Below are 23,511 nucleotides of genomic sequence, written 5' to 3' on the forward strand. Positions count from 1 at the left end.
AAAAGATATAGTAGTGTTGTGACTGAATAGAACACAACTTAATGTAGACATAGAACAATTTAGGTTACTGAATGGGCTGGTGTAATTCACTGTAGTTCCATTTAAAATAAACTAGGAATAAATCTACTGTTGAATAAAGCAAGAAATGGTAAATATTTAGTGTGAGAATAGCTGCCTCATGACCTTTCTAAAAGACCTCTGCTCTCATCTCTTCCGGCTCTGAATCTCTTCTGAACGGGATATATTTACAGATTGACAAACTGCATAAAGATACTATCAAATGCATTTTTTACTAGTAGCTAATCCATATTTAACCCTGGTTAAGAATTTAACCCTGGATGAGAATTTAAATCATCGGGCAAAAGGGATCTCTTAGGAAAACATGGATATGGGGGAAACAAACAAACAAAAAAAAAACAAAAACCTCACAAAGGAAGACTGTCAAACTAGTGTTTAAACTAGAGTTTCAAGCTTATGCTGCGTCAGAGCTGTACTATGCTTGACCTCCTTGGTCTGCTTCTGAGAATGTGCACTTTAATGGGTTGTACTGTATTCAGACACAGAACAATATTTTTATGTGGAATTGCACGAATCCATACACCACACCCCCATTTGGAACTAACACAAGGATCTCAGAAATGGTGCTGCACTGCACACACACACAGCCCAAGGAATTCACTTTGACTCAATTTGAAGATGGTAAGGAGCCAACTGGACTTAGCTGGCAGCACAATCACCACTCTAAATATCACTCATAAAAATCAAGTGTGAAAGGTACTTCACAGTCCTTTAGTAGCTTCAGTTTTGTGTTTTTGAAAGACAAATTGTTCCTTTATGAGAACACAAAGATTGGGAAGAGGTGGGAGTGTTGTCTCCACATGCAGTCATTTGCTGTATAAATTTAGATCAGCAAGATCCAAAAACAAATGCCAGAATGACAAGATAATTTTTTAAGATCTTTACTTTTTTGGGCCCACTTGTCCCACGTTGACTCTCACACAGATAACTTTTCTTGTCTGCATCCCCACAGAACAGGTGGCCTCCCCATTCCAGCTGGCAGAGGAGTTGAAAGCAGACACAGATGCGTCTTCTATGCACTGTCCCCATGGGCCTGTCTGCCAATGATACACAGTGCAAGAGTGCTCATTACAGCTGCGGGTTTCCTGTAGTGCACTACTATTTGGACACTGTATTCCTCCTGGAACAATAAAAAAGGGCAAAAGTTCATGGAATGGAAGAAAATAAAGCGAGAAGAAGAGAGAAGAGAAAACCTGAAATCTTGTTAGCTATATATTATCACTTTGATTACATGAAATAAGTGCTGTACTTCCTTCCTTCTCTTCATATGCCCAATACTCACTTCGGCAAACTTCAGTGAGCAGAACACACAGAACAGAATGTACATGGATGGCAAATGTGTATTATGAGGACAGTAAAATAATGATAATTCATATAACACACTAATGTCTTTTGAGTATTCTACAGAATTTTTATTTAGGGATTCCCTAAAAAAAAGACTGTTAGAGATAACATAAGGAATTAGGATGGCTCTAGGCAGAAGAAATCGTTAAGTGTTCTAGTTATGCATGCCTGGAGACCACTGTTTATGTCTAATTCATGGATCAATTAAAAATATTTTTGGAGCTCTTGTCCTAGGTCCCAGTGGATATTTATCCATGTTACATAATTACCAAAGAGGGTGGCACAGCTGGTAATTTCTGGTGCAGATTGAGATAACAAAGGCTGTTTCAGGTTAAGATTAAAATGCATTCATGTGTCAATAATTGTGAAGAAAAGCTCAGATAATGCTATCTTTGTTGTGTCTGATTTCAGATAGTGTATTCAGTCTTTTACATTCAAGGTAATTTAGGCTTCTAATCCTGCATAAGCAAAGAGAAATCTTTCTTACTAGACTTGATCATAGGCTACTAGATATCTAACATTGTGAGTATGTATCATATCTGCTGGATGCTACCGTGCTCTGGTGCTACTAGATATAGAGAATCTAGGTTTAATAATTTACATAAGTTTTCATATTTAGGAACAATACAATAGGACTCCTAAATCCATATGACAGAAAGCCAGGGAAAAGCTAAATAATGTTTTATGTCTTTCCTAAAATACTAGATCTGTAAGAAAGATAACTGAACGAGACATTTTTTATTAGTTCCTGCATATGAAACATACATCGCTTTTCTCTGAAAAGAAAAATGTGTGCTCACACCAAGCACATATCAGAAAGCACATCAGCTTTTCTGTCCCACCACAGAACTTTAGGTTGACCTCTTGTCCTACAGACAAACAAGAAGGAAGTGGTTTTAAGCACTTATTACCGGTAGTGATTAAACAAACAACAAACAACAAGTGTAGTAAGACACAATGGATACTTGAAGTTCTCCAATGTGAATAAGTGTCACAATTAGAATACATTCTAACTGATACCCTAAGCTGGATTTGTGAAACATCTAGTTCTGCAGCAAACACGAGGAAAGGGATGCTCTAATGAAATCACAGAACAAAATCCAAATCCTCAATTTTCTGTTTTCATTGAGATATTTTAAAGTTCTGATTCAGGGCTAAAAATATTAATGCAACCAAGCAACAGTAAATATATTAACTAAGAAGTCATGAAAAAGACTAGCTAATCATAAGTTTAATAAAGGGGGGTTAGAAACACCTAACAACTTGTGAATGCAATTAAAAAAATACTAAAATTGCATTGGTTTGGGCTCAAAATTGATGCAATTCAAGTCCATCAGAATTGCTTTAAATATATTTTCATACGCACCAAGACAAAGCAAATTATTTACATTTTGAAAAAAAAAAAAAAAGAAAAAGAAAAAGAAATGATAAAACAAAATTATGGTTATGTGGTAAGTTTCAAAATGTTATTCAAACATCTTCCTTCGGGAAATGAAAATCCTTTCAAATAGCACCAGCAGATAGCAAGATAATTAGGAAGTATTGTAAATTAAAAAATAATAATAATAATAATAATGAGAAGAAGAAGAACTGTAGTACAGTCTCAAATTATTTTGCATAAGAGAATACTGATCCACAAGAGAAGGGGACTAGACATGTTCCACCAGTACAAGAGCTAAAGAACAGACAATCTAGAAGTGATAAAAGAATGTTAAACTACTTCTATCTGGTGTTATCTCAGAAGAAAATAAAAAAGGGGAGGGTGAGGGGGCATTCAAGGAAAATCATATATTAAAGGGAGAGGGTAAGGGTTGGGTGGGGGTGAATGTTTCCCAAGGAACGGATGCCATATCCATCATTTCCTAAGTTCCTAATGTATTAGAGAATAAAATGACAACTTGGATTCAGTTTTGACAGCCATGCAAAAATGTATATTCAGGGAAAAAGTGAGAGTGACATTGACTTGTAATAGAAAAAATTTGGGGCGTGAATGTCTGTAGCTCAGTGGGAATCCAGTTCTGTTCAGATAAAACCAATAGTTAAGAAAACAACAACAACAACAACAACAAAAAAAAAGTGGAAATAATACTACTGAAATATGATGCAACTATCAGCAGTATTAAACAGCAGTATTAAAAGGAAAATATTTATGTATAAATCACTGTGCCATTCTCTTCAGGAAAATAACATTTGCTTGTGCACTCTCAAATTAAAATAGGTACATGAAAAAAAGAATGGTCTGGAAAACTGGCAATTAGACTTGCCCTTTATAACATCTACATAGGGATAACAAGATCAGTGCTGCTAAACTTTAAGAACATTTCACTAAATGAATGTTCTGTAAAAAAATGTTTGACAGAAACATAAAAAAAATAATATCACAGAAAAAAAATTATCAGAATACATGAAAAAGGTTATACAATACTAAATACATGTTATATTATACATGAATAGATGACTGTAAATAATTCCTTGGCAAAACTAAGTAATCATTTCAAAGTATAAAAACCAGTTGGAGATGAAGCATTTTTTTTTTTGTTTCTGATTACTTAGACAAAGCACATTTGGAAATGAAACGTTAGTTTTACAGGGGGACTTGCACAGTACTTATAAAATAGCACAGATAAGATGGTAGTTTCCTTGAATGCTTTTAACAGAATTGTCAGAGTCTTAGCTTGCTTTTCTGCCTGATTTGGAGCTCATAACGGGTAAGAAACATTGCTACAGGATATTCAAGGATTGGACTTTCTAAATCTTTTCAATGACACTGTCATGATAACTTACAAATTTTGAAATGCTTAACACTTTTTAAAGCATTTAAGGATCATTTTAATTAATCATTTTGCTATCACTCATATTACAAATGCATGTAATTGTATATGTGCATTCTCAAACTTAAGGTTTGAGAAAAGAGATGTGACTGATATGCCTTTTTTGTAATCTAGACGTGTGTTACTTATTTGTTTGCCCTAAGAATGAGATTAGGCAGTCCTTGAAGTAACTGTATGTCTTGAAGACACATGTGGTCAATATGTGCAGACCATAGCAGAAGACCCTGTTGGTGCCTACTCTTGTTCCAGTTCTGCTTCCTCACCCAGTGCATGTTAATTATACAAATCAAGCTGAAATACTCAACACAAGCAACTTTGAGAGACCTGACTTCAAAAAAAAAACACAGGGTAGGAGTCAACATGCACCTATGGAAGAGGAGAAGTCTGTCCTCAAGTCTTTCTGTGTATAGGACTTGAACCCCAAATCCCTGACACTAGGCAGGAATCTGAACTGAGGGACTTCTGAGTATAAGGGGAAGCACGGTAACATCCTTTTCCTGGCATTCTTTTGTGCACAGGTGCCAAATAGCTTTGCAAGTTTAGCTTGAAAATTCAGGCTTCCCAGTTCCAAAGTTATGTATTTTTCTTTTTAATTCCCTTTTCAGTTGAAATTAGTTATAATTTATGAACATATTTGTCTTATCCAAAACTGAACCCTTGGCAAATAGGCAGTCTGTTAGGAAACAATTACTCAATTTTGCGCTCTCTGCTTTAATTACAAAGCATTATTATTTCAAGCTAGACAAATACAAAAATTAAAAACAAACCTAATAAGCATAGGAGAAATAAACAATTTTAAAAGCTCTAAGTATAACTATTTTTTTACAACTATGAAGTCAAAATGCACTGGAATTTTATCAGTAATAAAATTTTAAAGCATGTCAGCCAGAATTTTCATAGAGTTCAGAAGAAATTTCTTTGTTCCAACTATTCCTTACAGGTTCAGTAAATCAGTCTTGTAGATATATGAGAAGTATGAGCTATTTGCCCCTGTCAAACAGAATACCTGATTAGATAGACAACTGATATTTTATGCTACCTAAGTCAGTGATGTTTAATAGTCTGTGATATATGAGGTCATACCGAATAGTGTTTCTGGCATAATAGTCTTTCTGGCTAATCTATGAATGTACAATAGCCACAGTAAGATATTGGCATGCACACGCATCACTGCCCTAAGAGAATGTTTTAAACAAAATCAGAGTTAGATGAATGTAATAAAATCATCCTTTTTATTTTATTATTTGCTTTTAATTTTTTATTTTTTTTTAATCTTTATATTTTGAAAATGAGTATCAATCATTTACTACTGACAAACACTTGGAACATATACCCATTAGTTTTATGCTATATAACACTACTATAATCAATACAGAATCAGTCTGCATATCTAAAACTAGACACATTTAGTAGTTTTTAGTCTGAGGTCGAGATCTATGCCAAGTAGTCTTAGTGCATATTACTAATTATATGATTTCCTGTAACCAGAAAATAAAGTTTAAAATAAATCATAAATAGAAAATAAAAATAGACAAACTGTACATTTGATATAGGCTGAAACGTGTATGATGCTTTTACTGGACTTCGTATGTAAAACTATATGATGCAGCAGGTAACACCATCGTGACCTTTGCTGTCATTTAAAATTTGGAGACAATGATTTTCCTGAGTTTCTTACTGTACCACGAAGATGTATTTGACAGTGACACAAACGAGCCACCACTATAGGCATGCTCACAGACGGACAAATTTATAAATAATTTCATGTTTCAAACCTTCAAGTTGAGGACAACAATCTCAGAAAATATATCAAAAATTGTTATTTTGACACCTGTTTTCATATGGAGTCATCTCACAAACCACATACAATCTTGAGGAAAGAGACTCGTCTCTCTTTCCCTGTTACCCACTGGGTGCATGTAAATAAGCTCATCCTGGGTGGGCATAACTACACTGTGCTTGAGGCTCTGTAAGGTATTGTTTAACCACACAGAAGATATGTTATTCTGGATAAGGGAATGCTTCTGAGAGCATATACAGCAAAGGTTTGAGGAGAAGTTTGGGGCTGGAGGGGCAGTTGGTAGCAGGAGATGAGCTTATTAGAAAAGTTTGTTACAACTGTAAATTACATATAGGTTCAATTTTCCCTGTGAAGCTATTCTTGTAACCTAGAAGTAATAACTACTGAATTATCTCTACTCTAAATAATCAAAAAATAGATTATACAGCAGCTCTTCCCTGGTGGTCTAACCTGATGGCTTCACTAAACCACTCCAGCAGCATAGATAACAGGGAAGTAAGAAGAAAAATGACAGCTTAAATATGAAATGCATAGCTCTATCACAGCATTAACAAGCAAAAAGAAAGTATATAGTACTTTTTATTTCAAAGAGGAGAGAAACTGAACAAAAATAATACCGTGGTAAGACGCCATCCAAGATCCAAATACAAGACCATATTCAATATGTTTTTACAGACCCTCAAAAATGTCAACAGGGTATTCACGTTTAAGTATCCCAATGAACAAGAATTAACCTCTCTGGATTGTAATAATTAGTCTGCATGCAATGCCTGTAACTCTTTGAACTTGCTAGGTTTGTAGGCTGAATTATCCATGACTAGCAGTAGAATGTGTATGATCAAGAATTCACAGAGATAAACTAGGACTACTTATGCCATCTTAGAGAACATATTTAGTGTATTTATGAGTTGACAGCAGACTTGTACTTTCTTTCATTAATTAATGTAAAATCTGATGTCATAGGAATTGTGTATTTGTATGCAAGAATTTTTATTTGTCCTACAGCGTTCTGAATTAAAACTCCCAAATATCATTGATATACTATACAGTATACTATACTACGAAATATCATCCCTAACCTGGCCTGGCTCTCATACCAGACATTCAAAAAAGGTTCAAAAATCCAGAAGGGAACACAAGTGGGACTGCTTGCCTGAACAGAACTAAAAGTTATTTTCAGGACCCAGTTTTAGTATGTAAATGGAATTACTGGTCTTATGCTTACTAAACTTGGGATTGTTAGTTACATAAGACACTTAAAGAATTTTCATCAACAGTAACATATTTTTGATAAGCTCTGAACAAAACAGAGAACCATATTCTGTGTCTCAGAACATAAAATGACCTCCCAGCACTAACTATGCAATCAGGGTTTTACATTTTGGTAACATGGCTGATATCTGTCATGCAGTTCCAGAAGTGAGAAGTTATTCAGTTATTTGTCATTTGGAAAATCACTAAAAGATATAAGAGATTTAAGAGAAGAAAAATGACAAAGTCTAATTGCAGTGAAACATACACAAACACAAAACATAAAATGAAACTTTTGATCATAATAGAAGCAAGAGTGAAAAGTACATTGCAACCAGAGTTGTGACTACATTCTAGCCTTAGGTTCCTTTATTTATATATTTTTATTCTCTGGAGTTTTTACAGAGCACAAAGGACCAAGATGTGAGTGAATTGCTATAGTATAGATAGAGATACCAGCTTGTATCCTTAAAAAAAATAAATTAAATAAATAAATAAATAAATAAATAATATCCTCTCTGAGTAGTGGTAAGGAGGCCAGGGTTATAGGAAAACAGAAGTGCTGCAACAGCTAGGTAACAAATTAGCTTTCTCAGCCATAGTTCAGGGCTCTCTTCACTACTGTCTGTGTGGATTGAGACCTGTCAATCTTCTTGGTGCCAATTCTAGTCATTGCACAACAGACATAAATAAAATTCCTATACTTAAAATTCAGCCTACACTTCACTGCTTTGCTGCATCTGCTGCCTTATATATTATCCTGAGATGTGTTAAGTACCAAAGTCAGAATGAATAAAACAATAACTTTTTTTTTTTTTTTTTAACAAAAGAAGCATAAGAACAGGGAGTCATTTTCTGGAGTAAATCAGATTTTCACTTCTGTGGCATGGCTGTCAGGATGTCAAATTTCTATCTCCAGTAAAACTGCATAAGTATATGGAAAAATCTATTATCTTGACCTATATGGAAAAGCAAGTAGCACATATATATATATATTTGCATCATCATTTGAAAATATAGCTCTGTATTTCCCTCAAAATGAATCCATTTGACACACTATAAAACCAAGGCAACATAAAAACAATTTCCTTTCTAATTTTAAGAGTATTTTCACTTTGTGGCATAGATCCATCTAAGTAATTTATTATCTGAATCACCTACTGAAATGAGCATAGTTCTGATTGCCTTTTACACTTCTAACAAAGGTCACTTTCAGGGAAAAGGCTGAAGTGCCTTTCTTGAAATTACCTGAATTCTGTCAAATACACAGTATACCTTGGCAATGAAATCAACTGTGTTTGCAAACAGAGAGGTGTTTTGATATACAGTGATGCCTGTTCCTTTCCTTCACTTGTCAGAAAGGTTATTTGCCTGCACTACTTCCATATCTTACAATTTTGTATCTCAGCTAAATTTCATCTTATTCACAAATGAGGATTCACAGGGTAAAACCAAAGTTTCACAATGAATAAAAATGTTAATGTGGTGGCAGTAGTTACCCATTTGGGCTAAGAATATTTAAAGCCTTTTGTTGGTATTAGAACCCATTAAAACTCTTACCTTTTCAGCATTTGGACTCATATCTTTACAAAACTTAACCAAAATTATAACTAGGGTTACCAACAGTCCTCTATAAATATCTTTCATTAAGATTTGCGTAGAACAAATAGAAAATAGGAAGGAAAAACAGTAACGTTATGCAAAATATTAACAAAAAAGTAACATCAATTGAAATAAGTGAAATGAATCTTTAAAACAGTTTTAGGTGTTATGATTAAATTTAGTATTTAAATTAAATTAAATTTAGGATTTAGCATTCAAATACTATTTCTATTGTTTAAAAAAAAAAAAAAAAACACACAAATGAACAAACAAAACCAACACAGCTCCATCCAATAATTTGTTTCTGTTGGTCAAAAAATTGCTTTGGCACTGCCAGGACAGATGAGAATTCACAATCAAACAAAAGTCTACAAAAGTATGTGACCCTACCTTCACCTGCATATGCTAAGATTGAGCGGGCACGCATCTGCTTTCCTTCTGTGGTTTTCCCGGAGCAGGTGTGTGAGCAGGAGGACCATGCAGACCACATGCTGAGCACACAGTCCTTTGGGCATGGAGCTTCACAGACAACAGGGATTGGGTAGATCGCATCTCTACACAGCTGTCTGTCAACCTCTTCTCCTGGGAAAGAAAAGGCCAGTAGCAGTCTATCATTTGTTAAATTAACTTAAAATGAGCAATCTAGCCCAGATGGGCACACAAATAAATTAGATTCTGTTCTTCTATATAAACAAGATAAATAGATTTCTTATTACAATGACTTGTCTCCTCTGTCTTGATGTCAGAAGAACACACTGAAACCTTGTTTAATTTGATATTCTGCTGAAGCAAATACCAGCCTGGGTGGTCTTTAGGCTTTTGCTTTGTTATTGTATATTTGATTCCACAGAAAGTCCTCATATAAATAACACAGCATATAATACAGCTACAGAAAACTGCAGATGTGGAAATGCAGGTACCTAAATCACTTAGTCTTTATCCATGTTTGTGGGAGAAGTGGAAAAATATCATAACTTTCAGCCAGGACAGTTTTATAACCCACAATTTATCCTCTGAATTGCAGTTGTGAATCAAAATATGAAGAGAGTTGCAGTAAGCTGCAGTCAGAGACTGTTGTTTGGTTATAAAGATCACCTTTTATTAGATATGCCAGTGACACATCACTGTCATGGAAGTACAAAAGGATCTCCACATTTATATTCTGTCACAGCAATGTACATATTTCATTCTAATAAAAAGATCCAGACTGGTATAAATTGTTTAATGAAATACTACCTACTGTTTAAGTACTGCTTTTATTTTTGGTAAATAAATCACACAAACTGTGTCTGAGATCTCTCTGAATAGCATCCCAATCACAAAGTGGTTACTTTTGTAAGGTGCCATATCATTTGCTGATCAAATCAGTTAATACCAATTAAGTGAGGGTAAAGGAATGACCAGATATTCGGAGGTCAAAAAGTCTCACTGCCAGTGACAATAGGCTGAGGAGAAATCTTCACTTCGGAGAAGGTACAGAAAAAAATGAAGAAAGGAGAGAGAGACTTGAATCCACTGTTTTAGAGTTATAGCTTTGTAATCATACAAACCAATTACAGAAATTGCTTTCCAAAAAAAAAAAAAAAAAAAAAAAAAGGATCTCAGTTCAAAAAAAAAAAGGATCTCTGGGAATGGAGCAGTAGCCCAATATGTAATGACAGTTTCAAGGAACTTTGAAAAAGTTGCATCTGAGAGTGAAATGTATTTCTGAGGCCTTGTTAACCACATACAACCAAAGCATGGAAAGAGTCAGTCTAATTTATTAATAGGAAATCTGTTTTTCTTAAATTTTCTGCAAAGCATATCTTTTCAAAAGCAGCTGAATGCCTTTCACATTATATGATCCTTGCCATACGAGTGCATAAAACCTGTTTCATCTACTGAAATATTATTGAAGCATATGTGATCTCAATGGAACTGAACCTATAGTATAACAATGTAAACTTGTAATGATCCACCACCACAGACCTTTTGTTTCAATAGTTAATGTCAACAAAAACTGTATCATCAAGATTTGCAATGGAAATAAGTCTTCAAAACAACAAAACATTTTCCGGAAATAAGGATTAAATGCTCTATAATTTAATGATAAATACATCAGCCAGTGATAAAAATCACCACGTGGATTCTGAAATGCTAAGTCATTGAGAAATGTGGATGCCATAAATTAAGCCAAAGACCTTCAAACACTGCTTTCCCCAAGCCTCAAATTAGGCTTTCATTTCTTAACAAAATAATAAAATTCATCAAGCAGTAATCTAAAGAGAATCTACATTTTTTTTAATTCAAGTATTACAGCGACTTAAAAGCTCTCAAATAAACCTCTGATAAACTAAGGTCCTGAAAATTGGACATTCTCTAGTACTAGCAACATATCACAATTCCCAGAATTATTAAAGACCAAATTCTTTAGAAAAAGAGGAAAAGATGAGAGCCATCCATCCAATATCCCTTTAGCCAACAGCAAATGTTTTATTCACATAGACTAGTCACAACAGAACTGCAAAGATCAATTTTCCTTGGCCTTGCAAACCAGTGGAAGTCTTTTTTAAGCTCATGCCTTTAAAATAGCCTCAAGTAGTCATATTTATCTGAATTATAAAGATCTTTGTGATCAAACTAAAGGGAAAAAACAAACAAACAACAACAACAAAAAAATACAATAGCTGTTTTTTCCCCTACTACAGGTAGAAATTTGAGCCCTGCAAAAGACTTCATGGATTTCCCACATCGTGTTCTGCTTCTCTTGTTCCTTCTCTTGTATCACAGGTCATCGCAGCCTGTCACCAGCGCAGGAAGGCTTCTTGTCTGCTTCATCGGAATGGCACAGTGTTTATCTTGAAGTACAAGAGGGAGGAGCAGCCTGCAAACTCCCTTTCCGAATGAAGGAAGAAAAGGGATGAACATTACTCTCAGACTATTTCACCACCAGGTAAGTTTCAATGAAGTAAGTTGTGGGGTCACCTGCGTGTCTTGAAAGAAATACTACTATTACAATAAAGTTTGCCATAGTATGAATATACAACACTATATCAAGCTTATTTATCAGCTGCCAACTAAGGTGACTTTAACTCAAAACTCAAGCTGAATTTGGGGTCATGATGAGAAATTGTGTTTAGTTTCACTAGTTAATTAAAGGACTATACATTTAAAACTAAAAAGTCTTCACTTTCTCTCAAATCAAAGGTCTTATCTTTTCCTTTTACAGGGAAAGTATTCTAGATATAAGTATGTTGCATATTAGCATTTGGATTTTGTCAACAGTCCAATTCTTATCTGATGAAGACAATAGCATAGAAATGCAGCTGAAAAGAATATTTTATAATGGGTATGTCTTCAGGGAGATATCTTATTTAGACAAAAGTGTTTCTGACATTTCACTAATGATTTTATGAACTACTTGACCTTTGTTGCCTTCTTTATAAAGTACATAGTGTAGTCAACTAACAGGAATCACTCAACCATATGCTGGGAACAATGTCAATATAAAGATTAAAGCCACGTGGAAAAAGTCCCATTTGAAAAAGTTTTTCATCTCTAGTCTAACAGTTCAATAGAACTTTATGGGTATACGTTTATTTCACACAAGATATAAAGACAAAAAAAGCATGTGTCAAAGGGCCCTGCCCTGAATTACTTATGTTCAAACCAACAGAATGACAAACAAACAAAACAGAAAGAGAGAAAAAAAAAAAAAAAAAAAAAAAAAGAGTATGAAGTAAGAAAGCTGTTGACCACTGAGCAGTTAATTTGTCCTTTAACATTTCAAAGCAAGCAATAGTCCATATTCAGAAACAATGCTTATGTAGCAGAATGGCATTCCTCTCATGCAACAGATACTTTGAGCTAAATTCTCCAAACTGCACTAACAGAAGTAACTGCATGTAGAAATGGCTGGAGGCAAATGAGATTTTCAATGATTTTAAAATGTCAGAAATTGTTTAAATCTTTATTGTGATTTTTACAGATTTGTTCCATCAGTAAAGACTGCTGAGGAAATTTTATCCTTGAACTGTTATGCCTGCTCCAGCTTGACAAGCAGCAAAGTAAGTCACTACAATAAAACTTCCTTGTGGTCTTCATGGTGTAAAGACCTTCTAGTCTGTGTGCATGCACCAGAACCACTAGGGAACTACTGAAATATTTAACTGCTTTAAATAATAAAAAAAAATAATAAAAAATAATAATAAAACAACAACAAAAAAATGAAACTACTAGATAGGCTTTTTTTTTTTTTTTTTTTTTTTTTTTTTTTTGCAGATTAAAGGCAGATAGCTTGTGACTAACATGCAGGAGGAACCAGCTGTTTGTAAGTATCAGACTGCATTCATGTCACTGTTCTTGTTTTATTACATTCACAAAAGAGATACAGCATGTAAAAATTTGGTTTAGATGCTAAAGGCTGGCCTACAAGGAGGAAGACCCATTCTGTATTTAATGTAATCAAACCATGCCATTCCTTGGTTTTATTTTAATTTTATTTTATTTTTACTCATCTGTAAAATGGGTCTGATATTTAAGTTTCTTGTAAAATGGTTTAAGATCTTTCCACTGGGAAGCATTCCTAGAGCTGGTAATATTAGAGAGATATGGCAAGGAAGAACTCTTGCTTCTTCTTCATCTTTTAATAAGGTGCATGCTTCAGTGCACAGCAAAAACTTGCTGTCAAATTCTGACCTGTAGTAAATGGAAAGGCAAGTGCTTAACAGAGGGCAAAATTATTTTAAAGCTTTAAAATGGACAGTAAAATCACTGCTGGATTCAATGAGGCATGGAGAAAACCTGGGAATAAAAATCAACATAAAAATGCTGTTGGGTCCTACGTAATAAGGCAATGAACTTGGCAAAGTCCTGTACGAGGAAGCCAGCTATTGTCTCTGAAATTCTGAAATATAACCTGATATAAATTGTCAAAAATTGAAAATAAAATCACAGTAAACGGGATCAAATCAAGAGAGGGCTTTAAACATTAACATTGTAAGTGATGTTTAAAACACCTGTGGAATCAGTAAAGAACAGGAATATCACACAGTGGTAATATAAACTGTACACTTATAAAGTTCATAAAGCAATTAATAACTGCAAGTGACCCTAAATGCTAAAACTGCAGACTTCAGCATCTGCACTACTTAGTCAAGTGTGTCAAATTTACTAATATTTCTGTGGCTAAGAAAAGGAAAATAGAACGATATCTTGTTTTTGTGGTTTCTGGTAGCCACCTATGATAGTCTGGTTTTAAATACAATAGACCACGGGAAGCTACAGCATCATTCAAGTGGTTTTAAATCTGCAAGTTTAAAATGAGAATGTAAAATACAACATCATAGAAAAGATAAACAGTTCAAAGCACAACATGATATAGATGTACCGTTTATACATACTAGGGGATATATTGCATACATGTCACAATATCTATAACTGGTCTCTCTGCTAATACTTCTATTACCAACTATCTTGTCTTGCCAGTGAAGTTGAACACTGTGTCATCCATTGGAAAACCTCTGTACACCTGAAATTCTTGGTGAGGCACCCCCTGAGCTTTTGTGGGTGACGAAGGCCTGGTTCACCAACTTCAGTAATGCCTCTAAGCATGGAGGCTTTTTTTTTTTCCCCAGCAGGAAAAAATGCATCTAGTTCATATGTTATTCTATTTCATGTTAAAATCTATGAGTTGCGATGGTTGTCATTTACTGTTTCCTTCCTTCCCTGTTCAGAAAAAGAATCAACAGAGAAGTTTTACACTGCCTTCTGTATGACTTGGAAAGGCTGAAACAGACAATGAGACTGCTCTTCATCCTGAATTCCCACACAGTTTTCCATATACATTACTCCCATATGAAGATTTGTATGTGTCCTTATGCTGGTGCCCTTTTCAGCCTTTGAGCAAAGCAGCTGAGAAGCTGTGAAAATATGCTGTATATATTCAAAGCTCAGTAAAATCCAATCTACACTATGTTTTTTTTGTTTATTTGTTTTGCTTTTGTTTTGTTTTATTATTTTTTTCATATGGAACTTACTTCACAGAATCACAGAATGGCTTGGGTTGGAAGGAACCTTAAAGATCACCCAGTTCCACCCCACCTGCCACGGGCAGGAACACCTCCCACTAGACCAGGTTGCCCAAAGCCCCATCCAGCCTGGCCTTGAACACTTCTGGGGATGGGGCATCCAAAGCTTCTCTGGGCAACCTATGTCAATGCCTCACCACCCTCATAGTGAGTAATTTCTTCCTTATATCTAATCTAGACCTACCTAGTTTAAACCATTTCCCCTTGTCCTGTCACTACACTCCTTGAGTACAGTGGCCCCCCCCAACTTTCCTGTAGGCCCCCCTTAAGTACAGTAAGGCCATAATAAGGTTTTCCCCAGAGCCTTCTTTTCTCCTGGTTAAATAACCCCAACTCTCAACCCCAACTTGCACTCCATGCCCAAAGCTAGTAAAGCATATACCTCTCCATAAAGAGTTTGCATATGCTACTGTTTTAAAATTTTTGCATTTCCTCAGATATACAAAGACAGCTTAACTATCTTTGGCATAAATGCATTTAAAAAAACACAAAACTTACAGTTTTGAAGTGCCTAAATATCTGTTTTAATTATGACTCAGGTCAAAAAATAAGCAAGAAAATACCAGTCATATATAAAGGCCTTGAAATTACAAGAATATCATAACTAGATTAAAATAATATATATATAAAGGTTTTTTGTGTTTTTTTTTTTTTTTTTTTTTTTTTTTTTTTTTTTTTAGCTACCATTCTAAAGGAAACATGAGGAAAGAACTTCAGGCAAACCACTGAAATAAAGGAAAATAGAAACTTGTTCAATTTTGAAGACTTTCATTACTAATAACCTTGTCTATACGTTGACTGATAGAATACAAAATGGACAATTCTTCATGTAACAAAAACACTATTAAAAACATCATTAAAATCAGACGTTTCCAAATGATAAGGCACCTTGTATCTGCTAAAAAGGAAATAGTAATCAAACACAATAATAAACTAACATTATCATTTTCATTTGTAATGCTATTATACTAATTTCAAATCACCAAGCAATTATCAGTCCTCAAAGTTCACCAGAAAAGGGTAAATCCTGTCTCCCAAGCATGAACTGTCATAGCAATTTAACTTTTTCTTCCAAACCACAGTTCTGCAGCAGTAGTGGAGTGGGGATTTTTTTTTTTTTTTTTTTTTTTAACTCATCAGAATAAGTAGAGAACTATATTGTGAACTATGCACAGAATAAATGTGGAGGCTTGTAATACTTTCATTTAACTGCCCTTTTGGTGCTTGCCAAACCTCCTGCTCATTCATGGCTTTATCATAACTGCTGAGTGCAAATTCAGTCACACACAGTGACTGAATTTGCGGGGAGGGGGTGTGTGTGGGGGGGCAATTTTTTTTTTTTTCTTACACAAAAGGAACTAAGTAAAGCTGTCTTTCTCATAGCACATGTCTCTAATTAAAATGCATACACTATTGCAAAAGGCTGACCCAGATTTTCCTGTAGGGAGAATTTAGTAGTTAATCCCTGAAAACCTAATCAAATAAGCCACTAAAAAAGGGAAACAATAATATTTACATGCAATTCATCATTAACTGCCTTGTTTGGTAAAATAATCTTAAATAAGAGTATTTTGAGAAAAAAAAAGGCAAAAAAAAAAAAAAAGCATGTGCAACAGTATCAGAATGACAGACCAATCTTATTTATTTTTGCTCTTGAATCAATTCAATATTTTATATATAATGCATACTTTGATAGACATGAGGAAACTCTGAAATGTTTTATTAATTCCAGCAGCCTTCATAATATCTTGACAGTGTGTATTTATATCTACCTCAAAGATAAAGGTTGTCAATGTTTAAAAGTAATGTTTACTAACATTACTTTAATGTTAGTAAACCAGCAGTGTCCTTGAAAACAATAGCAGCACTACATTAGCTTATACATGTATAAAATTGGTTTCTGTTCTAGTCACAGGATCACCAGCTGCCAAAAAAATCTCTCTGCATGAGGTAGGTAGCATCTTGAAAATTTTTAAACCTAATTATTGAGCATTAAATAACATTAAAATATAATTCATGTTCTCAATGTATTCTACTTCATTAGCTTCAAGGTTTTTCAACACAATGTAAAAAGATGGTGCAATTATTCCTATTATTGTTCTTATTAAGTGAGGTTTCTGCATTCAGTTCTATTGCTTAGGTGCAGGTAGCTCTTAAGTGTTAAATCAGTTGGCAATTCCCTAATCACATACCTTTCTCTCAATTGGTTTTGCTAAGTAGCATTTGCATTTAATTAAGTATGTCTTAATTAGTTGATGGTTAATATTCGTGAAGTCTTTTTCTTCTAAGAAGCCTAAGTAGAAATGGCACTGATTTCAATGAAGACAAATACTCCAATATTTCTCACATCTGTTTGTTATGCAAAAATGTAAGAATGTTGCTCTAATAGTATAATGATATGAATGCATTGCTTGATCATAAAGTGACTGGGCAATTTGTGTGTGAAAATTTACTGTTGTTTTGGTTCTTTGTGAAATTTCAAGCAGTAACACACTATTACTTACTAAAAGAAAATTATGAACACAACACTTGAACTCATTATTAAAAAGAATCAACATCATGAATTTCATAAACAGGGATAGATTTTTCTTCAAATGAGAAACTTGCTAGCACAAGTACATAAACCTTCATATCATTTACATGCTTACTATGATGGCACACACAAAACAGTGACACACAGAGAAGATTACTTATGACTTTCACTTTGCAAACACTAGAATACATGAAGACCTTTAAAAATATAATTTTAAAATGTGTTTTTGGCTTTTATAAAGCAAACATTTGCAATTGTTCTGTTCATGGCATTGACTGTTCATGACATGCAAAAGGAAAATGGCTGGATCCTAGAAACCTACTACATTGAGTGTTTCTTAAATCAAAGATAACAGCATGAGTTGAGAAAAAGAAATCTTCTTGAGATTTTCTATTTCTTAAAAACCACATTTTTCAAGCATGCAAATGTGAAGTAGTACATTTTACTAGCAACAACTTCTCAATGCTGGCCACGTGCAATCTTCACCGGGTATTCACCTTAGGCAGAAAATATTTTTGAGGAATGGAAAGGCAGTGACTTCAAGAATACCCATATGGATGGGGAAATCCAGTTACAATCAGTATCTGATTGCTTCTGTTGCCTCTGTCTAAGCAGACCACTACATGCTACTGCTACACTTCAGCTCTAGCTTAATTGCTAGCCTGTCTGCTAACCTGCCTCGCAACACAGTGTATTTACAGCTTTGTAGAAAGAATGCAAATGCAGGTGCCACTATTCAGGTCGTTGATAGAAATACTGTAAGATTTAAAAGCCATTCTGTTATTGAGATAAGCCAGCTTTGGTTCTAAAAATGCCTTTCCTGCCCTTAAGCTCATCCAAAGTTTCAGTCATCCAATTTTCAAGAAAACGGAGTCACTGCTAAGAAATCCAGGTCAGTATTCTTTCACGCACCAAGTAAAGGTAAGGCTTTGCATCACATGCATAACAGTTACAGGAACAATCAAACCCAGAGCATTCCTTACTCTGAAATAATGAAAGCCGTGAAAGGACAACTCTGAAACAAAAATGAAGAACACGTATATTTCCTTCTAATACTGTTGCAGATAAAAAATATCTCTGGATGTTGTTTAAATATGACTGGTTAAAAATAATGAACTCACACATTCAGACACAATGTTAATGCTTCCAGTAATCCCATTTTTACATCTAATAACAAAAGAACATATGTATCTCCAGTCATATTAGAGTCATCTATCAGGATTTCTGTCCTGTAGATACAGTCTAAATTTGACAAAGGGAAATAAAAACAGGGAAAGGAATAGTATTTCTTTATCCAAATAGTACTTTTACAAGTAAAATGCAATGCCATCTGTCACATGTAGGAAGGCCAGAGTAAACAGCAATATGAAACATATAATATTCTATAACTATGTTAGCTTGGAAATATATAGTGCACAGTCACCTGAGGTATTTGGCTGGGGAAAAACAAACAAACAAAAAAAACAAACAACAAACACAACTTGGACTTTTCCCAAAACAGTGCAAAGCTCTTATTTATCCTTGAATTCTTTACTCAAGAAGAATGAAAATAAGCAAGAAGAAACTGTTCTGCTCTCTTTGTCAGCTAATAAGAAGAATGTTTTGTGGTATCTATGTTAAACTTTACTTATTCCTTTATATAATCTCTTATTTTTCGTTATTCTCTGACAGATTTTCTCAGGTTAAACAACCAAATTAAACACATTTCACCTAGAAAATATGGAAAACAGTTTTCCATTTCTGATTGTATTTACATACTGAACTTTTTAACTGGTAGTTGTGATAAAAAGGGCAGTATCAATTCCACAAAGCATGCAGAAATCACTTGGTTACCTGTGAAGTTTTATTAAACTTCAATTAAATAAAAAAAAATAAAAATAAATAAAAAAGAGGCACAGTGAAGGTGTTGTACAGCATATTTTGCATTATGCATGCTGTCAAAGACTCTATTATTGCAAATGGTAACTCTGAATTTTTCACTAATTCTGATACCACTGAATATCCACCGACGAGAAAGGATGTGAGTGACACTGAAAAAAAAAATGGTCTGAACAGGAATACTGAAGAATTAATCCAAATTAATTAAAATGTGACTTTGAAGGAGATTAGTTTAACTCTATTAACATTTTGTATGTGATCCTTATTCAGAATGAAAGAGAAAATTCTTAACATATAGAATTTAGGCTATCTTAATTCTGAATAAGAGGATTCGTATGAACATTTAATATAGTTTAACTGATATATTTTTGTATTTAGTTTAGATGCTTTCCTATGCATCTCCAAGTAAACAAGACAAAGTAAACAAAATCTGAAACATTGCAGAATGGTTGAGGGTGAAAGGGACCTCTGGAGGCCATCTGGTCCAACACCACTGCTCAAGCAGGGACACCTGATGTTTAAACAAAACCTCCTGCTTTCCACTTTGTGCCTGTTGCCTCTTGTCCTGGTACTGGGCACCACTGAACAGAGCCTGGCTCTATCCTCTTTGCACCTGCCCTTCAGGTATTTACAGACATTGCTAAGATTCCCCCCCTCCTCTCCAGGCTGAACAGTCCCAGCTCTCTCAGCCTCTCCTCATAGCAGAGGTGCTCCGGTCCCTGGATGGTCTTGGTAGCCCTCTGTTGGACTTTTTCCAGCAAGTCCATGGATGCCTTGTAGTGAGGAGCCCTAAAATGGATTCCAGTCTTCCAGGTGCAGCCTCAGCAGTACTGAGTGGAGGAGAAAGATCACCTCTTTTGCAGGTAGTGCTTTGCTGGCAGTGCTGCCAAATGCAGCCAAGAATACCATTAGCCTTCTTAGTGGCAAGGGCACACCACTGACTCTTATTCACTCCTGGTGTCCACCAGGACTACTAGGTCCTTTTCTGCAGAGCTGCTCTCCAGATGAAATGGCCTCCAGCACGTCCTGGTGCATGGGGTTGTTCCACCCCAGGTGCAGGACTTCGCACTTCTCCTGGTTGAACTTCATGAGGTTATTGTTGGCCCATTTCTCCATCCTGTCACGGTCCCACTGGACGGCAGCATGGTGTATCAACCGCTCCCCCCCAGTTTTGTGTCCTCTGCAAAATTGACTCTATCCCATCATCCAGACCATTATGGAAGATGTCAAACAGGGCTGGACCTAGTATTGACCCCTGGTGTACCCTGCTTGTTACTGGCTTCCAACTAGACTATTACCCTCTGGGCATAGCTATTCAGTCATTTTTTGATCCACATCACTGTCTACTCATCCAGTTCACATTTCTCTATGAAGATTTTATGGGGAGGATTTAAAGTGTCAAAGCCTTACAGAAGTCCAGGAAGACAGTATCTACTGATCCGTTCTTATCCATCAGACTGAACATTTCTTTATAGAAGTTTATCAGGTTGGTCAAGCTTGACTTCCTCTGACAAAAGCATGCTGACTACTCCTGATGATTTTACTTTCATACCTGTTTCCAAAATTAGCTGTTCCACTGCCTTCCTAGGGATCAAGGTGAGGCTAACCAGCCTGTAGTCCTCTGTCTCCTCCTTCTCACCCATCCTGAAGATAAGAGTGACATTTCCTTTCCTCCAGTCTTTGAGAGCTTCTCTCAGTTGCCTTAGTTGACCAAAGATTTTAGAGAGTGGCTTTGCAATCAGATCTGCCAGCTCCCTCAGCACTTGTGGGTATATCACATCAGGGCCCGCAGACTTACAAATGGCCAGTTTGCTTAAATATTTCCTGACATGATCCTCTTCTGCCAAGGGTACAAACATGATATGCTTTTAGCAGAAAATCAGCTGTACTTTAAGGCTGTACTTTAAGGCAAAACCTACCACAGAAACACTAGTCCAATATTGCCAATAAAGAGCCCAGTGGATAACCTACATACTTCCTAACAACAGAAGTAAGGTTTTTGTACCTTTTGACAGGTAGCTGCAGCATTTTCATGGTTCATTTGCTACTGTGGTCTTACTGAGAATAAGGAACAGAGAATGCAAGTGTATTGATCATAACCAAATGTGGTTGCCTTCTAGCATCAAATAAGCCAATCAAACATCATCTTGATATGAAAGAAAAAGTAAGTTCGATGACAGGCTATGGTCCCATTGAGAATAAAATCAATATTAGTCTTGGGACCAAGTGAGATCAATATGTCAGACCAATAGGCCATTTTAAGCTGAGTGGAGAAGGGAGAAGAAAAATGCTGACAGAGCTATAAGGAAACAAGAAGACAGTGCAAGAAGATCAGATCATTTTAAAATTCACAGTGTATTTCTCAGAACACTTGGCAAAACACCAGCGCACCTTAAAAAGATACAGCTTGTCCCAAGATAAAATGGACATTCTCATAAACTTTTTCCAACCAAGCCACTATTTATACAGCAAGAAAAAGATACAAATGTGTGGCCTCAAAAATAATAACAGTATTTAAAATAGTATTTATATTTTAAAAGTATAAAAAAATACTCAATTTGTTCGTAGAGTGTTACAGAAATTCTATTGTGTTTAACAGTGAAAAAAATTAATTTGACAGATTCTAGAAATATTTGTAGTGTAACTGTGAACTTTGGTCAGATTTAAAATGTATTGACTTTAAAATGCAAAATGTGTCCATTTTAGCATAGCACTATGTCTTTTTGTTTATTTAGAAAACGGGAAGTTTTATTATTCACTGGGAATTATATTATTATTTTTTCACTACTGGGTTTAAATCAATTTTTTAAATTCATCAGACATGGACAAGTAGAGTGTTGTACACTTTAGAAAGACTTCACATGCATTTTACTGTAAGCACTATTTTGGATATTTTGCCCTTGCCTCCAATAAGCTCAAGATTTAATGGAGAACAAGTCCAGGAAAGGCCATGGAATGCCAATGAGTTCAAATCAGTTCAATCGGAAATGACTTAATTTTGATGTGCTGATCTAAATTTGATTAGCATTCAGGAATCTGAAGTATGAATAGAAGCACAAGAATGAGATAATAGGCAAGACTACAAAAATGTTAGCACAAAAACAATGTGACAACTCCACTAACGTCAGTAAAATGACAGTGCTTGCCACAGTCAATCTTTTCAATAATCCCTACACTGAGATGTGAATCTCTGTATTTTAAGCAGCTACCTTAAATGGACTGTTTTCAAAGTAACAGTAAATATCTATAACTTAAACGAATTTCAGGCTTCTAATTTTCTGCTTAAGTATGAATTTTGGAGTATAACTTTATAAATTTAAGCTCATAAGTTCTCAAAGTTGCATCATAAATTAATAAATTTCCTGGAACCCCGTCTCCAAAATTTAAATGTTCTTCTCTCTGATGCAAGACCATAACCCACAGCTGAAGAGAATGAGTAAGAACATGCAGTTGACAGAACATTACATGAACTTCTCAGTTTTTCAACTATCTAGTATTTCATTACTATAAAATGGTGAATTTGCAGTAAGTTAACAACTATACATTCATAATTACCTTCTTGCCACAGAAATATACCTGTAATTTAGAAGGCGTTTTAAGAGAAGAAGAAAAATTATTTTGCATAGTAAAAGATGATTATAAACATTTTCCTTTGCATTATTCATTCAGCTGTAGCTAGTCACTCTAGAGACTTGTCACTCTATATGTAATATGACAGCTCAATTCAATCACAGTTAAAACACAGCACTCGAGAGGTGTAAAGGAGATCACTGCCACTGTCATGTTTACACATTTCTGAGAAGCGGTTTTATAATTAATTTCACGGATACTTCTGTCCATGTCCCACTACTGGCAGATAAAATGCAGTCTTCAGAGAACATCTTTTTATCCATCCTGCAGTGAATATCTTCTCATCATTACAAGTGGAAGGCACAGCATGCCCTTAGGCTGCTCAGACTATGAATTAATTTTGCCTTTTTGAAATATTTTCGTAACTGATTCTTCCCTAGAAGACTAAAACTAACTTGTACATTTGCTTGTTTCTTTTCCCAGCCCCTCAGTATATGGATTCAGAGAAAAAGCTCTTAGGAAAGAAACCAGAGATAAATACCACTACATCTTACA

The 23,511-nt window shown here is 35.0% G+C and overlaps 1 protein-coding gene across 1 annotated transcript in view; it reads right to left on the reverse strand.

The window, feature by feature from the left end:
• THSD7A (thrombospondin type 1 domain containing 7A) overlaps positions 1-23,511 on the reverse strand; it is a 286,290-nt gene that overhangs the window by 67,704 nt on the left and 195,075 nt on the right. The window contains exons 10-11 of the mRNA XM_084281506.1: positions 9,298-9,489; positions 964-1,198 (exon numbers count right to left, since the gene is read on the reverse strand). Coding sequence (XP_084137632.1) covers positions 964-1,198; positions 9,298-9,489 — 427 coding nt within the window. The remainder of the gene's footprint in view (positions 1-963; positions 1,199-9,297; positions 9,490-23,511) is intronic.

This window comes from Netta rufina (genome assembly GCF_964035555.1).
Source record: "Netta rufina genome assembly, chromosome: 2".
Lineage (NCBI taxonomy): Eukaryota > Metazoa > Chordata > Aves > Anseriformes > Anatidae > Netta > Netta rufina.